General features: G+C 37.6%; 1 protein-coding gene across 8 annotated transcripts in view; it reads left to right on the forward strand.

Moving 5' to 3' along the window:
• LOC143677591 (uncharacterized) overlaps positions 1–12181 on the forward strand; it is a 309085-nt gene that overhangs the window by 56278 nt on the left and 240626 nt on the right. For 3 of the 8 annotated variants that reach the window (XR_013172701.1, XR_013172699.1, XR_013172700.1), the window contains exon 5: positions 2110–2271. Coding sequence is in view for 3 of the 8 variants with exons in the window: in XM_077153687.1 (XP_077009802.1) it covers positions 2106–2271 (166 nt within the window). In the remaining 5 variants the exon portion in view is untranslated. Of the gene's footprint in view, positions 1–2105; positions 2272–12181 lie in introns of all 8 variants that reach the window. The other 5 variants (XM_077153687.1, XM_077153688.1, XM_077153689.1 and 2 more) reach the window with 2 other exon arrangements.

Consider the following 12181-nt stretch of genomic DNA (forward strand, 5'->3'; position numbering starts at 1 on the left):
CATCTTACATGTCCGAGGGGGTAGGTCTTCCTTAGCTCCATCTGGAGCATGAATCACATAGCCCCTGCTTTCTCTGACCTTTTCCTTCCTCTTTATCCACTAGGAGAAGTCACCTCCTGGGCTGATAGGCAAAGATAAAATCTTAGCAAGGTCTGTTGCTTCCCACTGGAGATGGAGATAGATCCAGATATGGGGTACTGCTAGCATTTGGGGGCCTCAGGAATGTCTGGGTAGCCAGCAGTGCCTACAAAATACACTGTTTAGTGGAACCAAATTTACATCCCCAATTTGTTTTAAAGACGTGAGATTTAGAGTGGCATGGCACCAAACCATTGATTTAATCTTCACTGTGTCCATCTCACTGGGCATTAAGTCAGTCACAATTATCTAATCAACCCTTTCATGGTCTGTTTGTATTAGACTTTCTAATTACTAAATTGACTTCACAGAAAGCCAACCAACGGGCAGTCCCAATTACAAGGCAGACTTGGATCTCGCATAATCACTGTTATCTCTAATCCATTTCACCTGTGGAAACTCAGAAATATTTATGTTGTTATTGTAGTGGTTGTTTTCAATAACCTGCCAGCTATGTGTTTCTGTTCTTGTACTTGACTGCTGTGTTCTTAAAAAGAAATTCTCATAAAATCATGGGTTGTGAACTCAAAGTAAGACAATAAGAATCATTAACTGGGTTGCATATAGACGATACAACTGTGTCAGTAAACAGAGCACTCATGCATCCACACACAGACACAAATCAGCTGCATTTTATACCACATGCAACATACACAAACACCTACCCTCTTCCCTTTTGTCTTTTGAGCATGAGATAGTTCAGCATTACTTCAGGATCTGCTAGTGCTTCATTTCTTCATACTTCTTTCATAAAATACACTATTTTTCTTCTGGAAAAATTGTTACATTGGAAGACAATGGTGAAAGGAGCCTAAGGGTACGCTTCCGTAATTCCATGCCCAGGGGCCCAGCCTGCCTTGCACTGGTCTGCGCTGCCTTCCAGAACTTGCTGAGCGAATTTCCGGACTGAGAGCATCAGGCCCGTGGCTTCAACTTGTTTTCTAGGCAGAGAGGAGCTGTTTCCAGTCTGGTAGGCTTTCTCTTGTTGACGACCTGCCTTGAGGCAGATCTGTCTAGTTATCTGCCTGCCTTTTGAAGCTGCTCTGCACACAGCTGCTTTTGCCACCATCTCAATTCCTACCTGCCTGGAAGGGACTTCAGCTGATAAGGTCTACCAGGGGGCCTGAAGAGTTATTTACCTGCATGTGAAATTTCTCCACAGGCGCCCAGAGAGCCGATTTGCACACCAGGCTTTTTATCATTTAAGGCTGATTTCTCTGGTTCAGATGTCTAGAGCTAAAAACAGAGAATAATATTTTCATAGCTGGTGAGGAAATATCCTTTTCTTTACCAGTTTGGCTGGGGTAAGGCTCTTGAGATAGGTAATTAGCAAGAAAACTGCTACTAAATGGTATGGAAAAAGGAAAGTGATTACTAGGCTTTAAAGTGGCCATAAATTCAGGTAATGAATAAATATTTGGGGGAAAGGGATGAAATTTGTGCAGTTTTTAAAAAAACGGAATAAATCCAAATTCTGAGAGATTTTCTATTTCTGTAAGTTATTTGCAATCATTTGTAACCTAATATGTGACTGTCAACTAGAAAAACTAAGCTACAAGGCAAAAAAGGTGTTGATTTCCTTGGGGGGCACAGATTCAGGTAGCAACCCAAGTCTTGTCCCCTTGGATCTTTCCAGGAAAGGGTTTTTAAAGAAAAAAGAAAAAAAAAATTACATAAGTTGTTTGTGATTGGTGGCTATTTGAGGTGCTCCAAATGACCTTCAGTTTAGATAACTTACTGATTTCTTTACCTTGTGGTATATTTATGGTGTCCAGATGTCCTTAGAGTTTTGAAAAACATTGCTGCATGTGACAAGGCATACTTTGGCAGTTTGTGATATCTGGCTGAGATAGCAAAAGTATAACCTCCTGAATGGCCTCTGGACTCCATTTTAAATCTCTTATCCATACTAACTCTATTTTATTTCTTTTCACATGACATTTGCCTAAACTTGAACATTCTGGAAGAAAGACATCCAGTTCCTTTGTGGCAAGACACCAACTCTGGAGGCTTGATGGTTTGCTCGCCAGTAACTGCTGGTTTCCCCCTGAAGGCAACACTCCCTCCTCAAGGGAGGCACGGGATCCAGAGCATTCACACCGGGGTCTCCCTAATCTCCATCTCCCAGGTCAGGTAAGATCTGGTTGAGTTAGGGTTGGGGACTGCTGCAGTGCTTCGGTAGACAGAAAAGGGATTCTCATGGTCAGTTACAGCCTGTGTGGCTGGGGCAGCCTCCTGCTTTCTCCCTAAATCTCTAGGTGCTGCTGTAGATCTGGTGTCCTGGATTTCCAAAGTAGGGTTGGAGTGGGAAAGAAAGCAAAAGCATCAATACAAATGTTCTGGGTTCATGTTCAACCAGAGAAAGCTCCTCATGTTGTACCACCATATGAGGGAGCTGAGCATTTTGTGGAAACTGGTGCCACCTGCCATGATTTGCTTTAAGAAATGATGGTGGTGAGGAACCTAAACTTCAGAGCTTGATTGGCCTTGTTTGGGTCCTGGCTCAGCCACTTTAATGCTGGGCAAATTTGAGCAAATTGCCTGAATGATTTGAGTCATAGTTTTCTTATCATCTAATGGATACTAATACCCACTTAGTAGAATTCTCCTGAGGGTTAATGAGAAAACATTTGTTAATTGCTTCATACTGTGCAGAGCTCATAATAAAAGCTCAATGAACAGAGGCTTTTTACATAGTTATGTACATATGTTTAGATAGGAATCTTTGTTGTTGTAAGTGGTCTTTGGTTTTCAGGGAGCTATTTCCACCACACTTTGTTATAGATAATTAATAGATGAAATACCTCCTTGGTGTGACTCACTCACAGCAGATTTAAAATCCAAGTCTGATTTTTCTCTTCTATTCAACATGTTTGCTTTGCCCAGTTGTTGTTTTTGTTTTAAAAGATATTCCCATGTAACTCAAATAAGATAAATCAAGAAAAGTAAATAAACCACAATTATAGTCCCAAAGCAACATTATTTGTTATAGACCAAAGATTCACTAACTTTCTGTAAAGGGCCAGAGAGTATATATTCTACTTTTGTGGACCACAATGTCTCTGTTGCACTTACTTAACTCTCGCATTGTTGAGCAAAAGCAGTTGCGGGCAATACTCGAATGAATGAGAGTGACCGTGTTTCAATAAAAATTTATTTTCCCTGTTCTAGACCAGGGTGGTCATTGTCAATCTTAAGAACATTTATTTTATATTTTGTTTAACAGCAAGGAGGTGATACTCAGAAAGTGACACCATAGACTGTGATGTCTTGAGCTTCTGGAGTGCAGGGTTCTGATCTCAGTCCTGCCACTAGCTAGCTGGGCCATCGTGAGAATGGCATGCAACTTCTCTGGGCCTTAATTTTCATTTTAAAATGATGGTGTGCACCGGGTCTCTCAAAATGTAATTCTACAGTTCCTCTGCTTTAGATGTCGTATCTGACTGCTTAACCAGCCTCACACCCACCACTTGTAAGGACAAGGTCACCAGCGATTGGTTATGAGTTACCAATGTTTAGGCATTGTCTTCCCAACCTACCTCTGCTCAGTCAGCTATATACATACAGGGAATGTCCGACAGCAGGATGTTCATGTAGTGTGTAGATGTTGCATTGAGTGGGATAAAAATAAGTAGGTTGAACAGAAGAAATGCTTTAAAAACATTGAAGTGCCATCCTAAATGAGTCACACAGCTGTGGACGTCTTAGGAACAGCAGGATCAGACAGACAAGACTGGCTTTCAGCCTGCAGGTCAAGGGATAATGCATTTCGCCTCATGTACACCCATGAATAAATGGCACAGGCTGCAGTGCTGGCTCATTGCATGGCCAGAGCCTGTCTCATGGGTGCCAGGAAGCCATTTGGTGAGGCCACATTCACAATCGATACAGGCTCAAATGGAGACTTCCGTATTATCCCCAAATGAAGTTATACATACTCTCACACAGATGCATGACAGGATTGAAGAAAACATGTTGTAAAATGTGGAACATATGTTCCATTGCCATGCCACAGTGCTTCTGGGGCACAATGTATTAATATTTTTAAATCAATTTGGCAAAATATATTCTGTAGAGCAAATAATATGCCTTTTCATTTTGAAGTTACAAGAATTCGTTTGTTAAATGTAAATAATTCAATTATGACACAATTGTGTACAACCATGTTTTGGCATTTCTTTATGTTTTTAATGTCCTGGGACCTTCAAAAGTACAAGTGGAACAGACTTCTTTCTCTGGAAAGATGGACGTAACTCGGGAATCTGAGGATGGTGTGTGTGTTCATTTATTTATGTATGTATTTAATGCCTATCATTTCAGGAAATGCCCAAGTTCTTAGATATATATTTAAGTTAGAGTGAGACTTTAAAAGCCCAAACATGACCATCCACTTAAACTCCTTCAGTGGCCTCCCAGTGCCCCCAGGAGAATGCCCAATATCTAAAAAAATGCCATCTCTTCAGTCTCATTTCATGTCAGGCATCCTCTTCTTTCTTTTAGTTCAGCCACATTGTTTATCTTTTAGTTTTGGTTCTTGTCATTCTCTCTCTCTCTCTCTCTCTCTCTCTCTCTCTCTCTCTCTCTCTCTCTCTCTCTCTCTCTCTCTCTCTCTCTCTCTGGCTAGGTACATACTCTACCTTTCCTGGAACCTCATCCTCCCATCTCTTTCATTGGTTAACTGCTATTGCCCCTTTGGTTTTATCTTCAAGACTGCTAGAGTACCCTGATTATTTGCAACTCGCTACATGAGGTCACATGCCCTGTTGTAAGCCAAGTGGTATCCCTGATCATAACCACCATTACACATTATAGGAATTACCCTACAAGGGCAGAGATTCTGTCTGTTTTGTTAAAAACTGTACTTCTACTACCCAACTCATTGTTCAAAAGATTTTTGTTGCATGAAAAACACCTTACCTGTGACCAAAGGGCTTTATTTTTTCTCCAGAAAATACAGTGATGTGATTTCTGCTTGCTTGCATGCATACAGTGGTTACCTATGAATATGGAGGTATTTGAATCCTCTGTTTTTGTACATGTGAACATGTGTGCTTACACATTGACTAAGAGACAGGTAAATTAGTAAATTGGGCCTGTGGGGGCATGCTGATTCTCAACCTAATTCTGTAATATTTAGTAGTCATCAAGAGGTATTACATTTGAAGGGTATTAATACCTGGAGGAAATCCACCTGTTAGTCTTGGAGATTAGAGCTTGTGGAAGAGTATAGTTTTTCATTTAGTCTATTACGGATTTTGGATATCTTTTAGACTTGATTGAGAACATCATTTAAGCCACAGATTACTGACCCCAAGGCTGACAGAAAACAGGCATTAACACAAATGAATAAGGCTGGGTAGGGACTGGGGCAAACTGGTACCCAACCCCAGGGAATTGTTTCCATGTAGAAATATGGGTCCAGCAAGATTAGGCCTTCTGATTTTTTAAGAGAAGCAGGAAATCCATAGGTTTGATGTGAAATCTTATAATTTTTTAATGTTGGTAAACAATTTCAAAGTTTTAAAATTCCGTTCTTACCAGATAAAACATGTCTGCTGGGCCACCAGTTTGCAAGCTCTGAATTTAAAGCATAGTTCCTGGATTGATATCAGCTTTGTTGAGACAATCAATTAATTTGCTGATGCATGAATAAGTGATGCATGCATAATTATCCAAATGAACAACAGTTGCATAAATAACAAATAAAAGAATTTTAGAATGAGAAGAGACATTAGAATCATCTTGTCAACACCTTCCTCTGTGTCACAGATGCAAAGTCTCAGGCCCACAAAAATTAAGTTACTGGGGCTTAAACTCCTATGCACAAAATTAAATAACTTGATCTTGAATCCAGGTGTTTTGATACTTGACTTTTCCCACCACTCCAAGCAACAAGCTGTGTGTGCAGCAGCATGTGTGCGCTTTTGTATGTGCTTGTGTGCTCTGCTATAATTAAAAGCGAAAGTGGAGTGAAATATAGTGACCCATGCCAGTACTTCTCAAATAATACTATGCTTGTGAATCAAGTGAAGATCTAGTAAAAATGCAAGTTTTAACTCAGTAGGTCTGTAATGGGGCCTGAACTTCTACTTCTAATAAATTCCCAGATGATACTTATCCCAGGACCAAACAGTGTGTGGTAAGGGCCTACCTATAACAATTGCTTTGAATTCCTGGACTGTCCTTTATTTCCTAGAATATAGAGTGTGGACTTTATTCTTTTCTTTACCAGTTAGCCCGCTGCCAACTTTTTCTCTCTTCCATTCAGAATCCTTGACAAGTAAAATATGCTAAATGAAATGCTAAATCCATTTAACAGGGAAAGTAGATAAACTGGAAATAAGGGGTGTTCAGGAAAACATCCAAATCTTCAACCACACAAATCAGAATCTCTGTGATGCAAAATATATGAGCATTCACGTCTTGTTTTATACATGGATATTATTTCTGGTTAGTTGCTGGGGAACATTTGAATCTTTTGTAACTGCTAGTAACTGAAAATGACATTCCAGAAAATAAATGAGAAACGGTATTTCAGAATACAATAGCAAAGATTCCACAAGATGGCAGTAAGTTCCTATGCTTTAAATTTTTCTTAACTTTAACCTTTTACTGAGTACACATTTCATCAGTAGGAATCTGACTGAGAATTACACTTTTTTTTCAATAGTGAAAGGACTAAACCAAAGAGAGGTTTTATTTTTTTTATCAGCCTAAGAACTAATGACTATTTTGTAATACTTTGTTTCCTTTTCCTCCTCCACCTCTACTTCCTCTTCCTCTTTCCCCTTCTTCATATTAGTATTGTATTCTAATGTATATTTTAAAATTGCATTAAAAATTTTTCAGGTGCCATTTAAATCTTTCTAAGTAGAATACATTTTCATTGAAGTATTGTGAATTTATATGATTTTTTTTTAAAGATTTAAATGGATTTTCCAACCTTTAATTTTGGTTATTTATTAATGTGCTTTTTCATTTTCATTTAAGAAATCTCTAAAACATGCAGTTTACTAATTAAGACAGAACGAAAGAGCCATAAAGTAAATGGTCATTACATTTAAATACATATTACACAGGAAGAGCGAGTATTAAAGAAATCACATTTCCAAGACTTGTTTATAAATTATAAGCTCTTCATTCTCTCTAAGCCAGTCTCAGTAAAGAGACATGGTTTAGGAAAAGGAAAATGTAATAGCCAAGAGGTTATTTTTAAAAGCTTTTTCTTTTTTAGCATTTTTTTTATTATTACATTTTTTATTAGAGAAGTTGTGGGTTTACAGAACAATCATGCTTAAAATACAGGATTCCCATATAACACCCTATTATTAACACTTTGCCTCGGCATGATACGTTTGTTACAATTAATGAAAGTACATTTTTATAATTGTACTATTAATTACAGTCCGTGCATTAATTTAGGGTTCACTGTTTGTGCGGTTTCATGAATTTTTTTTTTAAAGCTTTTTCTTTGTGTGAATAAAAATGAAAATGGGTAACTTAGTGATCTATCAATACTGATATAAGTGTGAGTAGACACAATCCTCTATGCTGTAGTGTTGGTGTGAAAACTGAGCATTTTCCTATTTTCATCACCAGACTTGTGTGCGACCTGGTATTCAAGGACTTTGGGACGAGGCTCAGATAGAATGTAAGGCACACAGATTCGCTGATTTAAAAGTTCATTTCAAACTCGTTAATATTCCTTGATGCAAAGGAGAAATATAATGAAGTAAATGAACGTCCACACTGAAGAAAGTCCAGGGTGAATGGAGGTTATGGGATCTTCTGAGGACATTCTTCCTTTAAGTGTTCTTGGTAGCTCATAGAGAAAATTCCTCAGATGAATTTGTTTTGAAATGACTTGGGAAGAGGCTGGCAAGGTATAGAGTGTTGAATCAACACTGAGGAAGTGTGTAGTTGTTGCCTTATTCCTGAAATAACTTCATTATGAATCTCTTTTCTTTCCCCATATTTGTCGTTTTCACTGGGCCCTTAAAATCATAGAAAGGATGCGATGACAACTAGAAAAATTATCTGTGCTTTGCAGGAAATGTAGGAATATTAGAGGGGACTTGGAACATAAAAAGATCTGAGGAAGTTGTGAGAGGGTTTGGCTGATTGATAACTTTGCCCCCTCCCTTGGCTTTCCTCTCCATTCTCCCCTGATCATTGCCTCTTCCCTTCTCACCTTTTTCTCCTTTACTCTTTCCTTTCTCCCCCACCCTCCTGGTCTCCAAGGCCATATTTCCCAGCCCCGCTCCAATACCAACACAATCTCCTGGATCTTTGGCGACCTCCATGTCTTTCACACAGGGCATCTGCTCCTTCTTGTTATTGTGTCCATCAGCTTTTCTTCATAACCATTCCATTTCCTTGCTCAGGTGAAGGTGGTAATATCTCATTGTTTGTCCTTAATCAAGTGAAGATCCTTTCTTCCTTTCCAAATAAACTTTTGTTAGAGATTAGTTATAAGCACCATTGCTTTAGATGAAGCAGCTTAAACTCATAACATTTGTAAGCATTTGTCACTTGGTAAGTAGTACCATAAATGCCGGGTGGTTGGGTTCCTATAGACTGTCACCTGACACACGCTCTAATGCTAGAGTTCCTTCATATATCCTTCACACTTATGCTAACTTTGTGGTTAGTAAATCATATCAAGGATGGACATGTGGGAAAACAAACTTAGATTTTTCTCCCGGATCCAAAATTTTAGATTGTCAGATACTTCTATAAATGTGTATCCAGTGATCTATGTTTTGATCCAAACCTGGCTTGAAGTTTATATTTAAAACAGATATCAAGGCTGAATTAAGGTAGATAATAAATGATTTGGCCTTTCCCTCCCAATTTAAGCCTCAACCAATTGTGTGCAAACCTTGTTTTTCTTCCACATGATATTATCTTAGAGTTCTGATCTAGTGAGAAATATCATATTCAGATTTAAAAAGCCAGGGCAGTTATTGGGACCATAATATGGGAAAAAATTGTCTTCAGGATCCCTCTACTCTCTCCTCAGTTTCCATATGTACTCTTGGTACTCAGGTTTCTAGACTTCTGGTTTTGTCATGCTGTCCTAGGAACTTAACAGGAGCTTAAACAGAATGCTGTCCATGGGATTATTTTTTCTAGTGTGAGAGTTATTCTTCTCCTTAATTCTTATGAAGTTTTGAAAAATGGAGCCCATGATCTGGGCCTTGAGCATGAGATAGGGTGAAGGCATACTGGCCATGATCAAGTGGACCATTCTATCATCACCGTGCAGTGGGAACAAATTCTGTCAATTCAGTTACTTTTAGGATAATCTCACAGCCATTATCAGGAAGCATTTTTAGGTAGTATGGCTGTTTTAGTTTCCTAGGCTGATCAAACATGTATTATATAATGGTTTGACTTAAACAATGAGAATTTATTGCTTATAGTTTTGAGGTTAAGGGAAAGTCCATACAAGGCATTATCAAGGCAATGCTTTTTTTTTTGCCCAAGACTAGTTTTCTGCTGGCTACTGCTGATCCTTGGCCCTTAGCTTGTCACATGACGAGACATGTGGTGGTGTCTCTTGGTCTCTTCTTTGTTTTCCGGGTTCTGTTGATTTCACCTTTTGGCTGCTTCATCTGTGGCTTTCTCTCTGTCTATCTGAATTTCATTTCACTTATAAAGGACCCCAGTAAGGTTCTAAGTAGTACTGTAAAGTGAAAGAAAAAGTGGTATAAAAATTAGAAAAGAAGAGACAAAATTACCATGTTTAGGTAACACGATACCCTACATAAGGCTCTAATTATTAAAATTGTTTCGTATTGCTGTAATAGTAGTTATGTGGAATAGAATATGTTGTCAAGAAGTATGACCATACATTTGTGGGAAAGGAACGTAGTAGGCACCAGGTAGGAACTGAGTAGATAAAGGGTGTTGTATTTGCATAATGGAAAATGTAGAATGATTAAATAAAGTAAAACAAATGTATATATTAGCAAGAAATTATTGCAAACATTTGAGTGAAAAAATTAAGACTCAGAATGATGTATAGACTATGCTACATTTTTGTAAGTTTGAATAAAACACAAAGACCAATGCTGTGTATTGATTATGGAGTCATAGTGTATGTAATAAAGGACAAAAAAAGCTTGAAAAAAAATAAAGGATTCCAATAATAGGAGTAAGACCCATCCTGATTGAGATGGGCCACACCTTAACTGAAGTAGCCTCATCCAAAGGTTCTACTTACACGGTTCACACCCACAGGAATAGATTAAGTTTAAGAACATTCCATTTCCAGTGCACTGGGATAGCCTTATGTGTCAACTTGGCCAAGCTATAGTACCTAGCTATTTAATCAAATACTAATCCAGGTAATGCTGTGAAGGTATTTTGTAGATGTGGTTAACATCTATAATCGGTTGAATTTAAGTAAAGAAAATTATCTCCATAATGTGAGTGAGCTTCATGCAATCAGTTGAAGAGCTTAAGATAAAAACAAACAAAGAAACAAACAAAACAATAACAACAGCAGAAACAATTAACTGAGGTTTCTCAGAGAAATAGAAATTCTGCCTCAAGATAGCAGCCTCAAAGCCTGTCTGAGTTTCTAGCCTGTTGGCTGCCCTAAGATCTGAACTTGTGGGCACCCACAACTGCATAAGACAATTCCTTAAATAAATCTCCTAACTAATGTATGTGTATGTAAATCCTATTGGTTCTATTTTTCTGGAGATTCCCTGATGGATACATGTGCTTTTTACTACTCCACAATGTCATTACTTTTGCTTGATTCTTAAAACAGCCCTTTAGTCAGGTTTTAAAGCATCTTTGGGGTCCAACACAGTACTCTTTTTATGAGGCTACCCTATATCTGCACATAAGCTCTCGACCCATTTCTCAAGAAAGAGCCAGCTTTTGCCACCCACACCTCCTGCCACCTGCAGTCATGACAAACAATCATATAAGTAACAAACAAGCAAGCCACCATTTTGTTTTCTGAGAAAATCAGGAGAAATAGAATACGTTTATATAATATAGGAATTAGGAGGCTTGTGTTCAAAACCCATTTCTGCTCTGGATGAACTTAGCCAAGTCATGCCAGCTTGCTCCCTGGGGCAAGCAATTTACTTGATTGACTTTTCATTAATTTGACTTACTAAAAGAATGTAACTTTACTACTGATTCACCCCAAATACATGACTAATTGTGATTCTTACTTAAATCCATAGACTTTCATATAAGATGACAACTGTATTGTTATACAAATGTTCATTATTGATCATAGCAGAAGGTATTTATCTCTCTGAAACATTCTCAGAATTACTGCATTTGGTGTTTCTCAACAAATTTCCTTTTTGATGTAGAATGTCATTGTCAAAATTCAAAGTTATAATAAGATTCTGCACAAAGCTCTTTAAATTATATTTCTCAGAATAACTGGAGAAAGAAAGTATTATTCAGTAGTGAGGCAGAGCACTAATTGCAATATTTCAAAGAGAACTTTAAAAAAAAATCTAACTCTATTAATTCTAGAATTATGATTCATTCCAAGGATATTTTAGCACAAGCTCAAAAATATAATGTTCTGAAATATAATTAGTGCTCCAATAAAATATTTTGCTTTAAATTATGTAATAAATGTACTATATGATAAATAATATTCTTAAAATGAATTCCAGGACAATTCTTCAAGTTCTTCTTTCAAAATAATTGCACATAATTCTAAAAAATGTATTGGAGATCAAACGATTGCAGCCTTTATTTTCCTGAATTAGACAGCATACAAGCTAATGATAGTTTGCAATGAAACTGCTAGATATTGAGTTAGAAAATGATGAAAAACTAAACTCAAAGCTTCCAGAAATTCAGCTGACTGAAAATCCTCAGATTATACTTTCACCTCTGTTAAACCAAAACTAATATAGAGAAGCAGCAGAATCTGCTTTTTAAAAAAAACTCTCATCACCACCAAGCTGCCAGTTAATTATAATTCCTCATTAAATAGATAAACATGTTTCTAAGCTTAAATGCAAAATCCCATCAACATGTGATACTCTCTACT

The sequence above is a fragment of the Tamandua tetradactyla genome, chromosome 3 (genome assembly GCF_023851605.1).
Source record: "Tamandua tetradactyla isolate mTamTet1 chromosome 3, mTamTet1.pri, whole genome shotgun sequence".
NCBI lineage: Eukaryota > Metazoa > Chordata > Mammalia > Pilosa > Myrmecophagidae > Tamandua > Tamandua tetradactyla.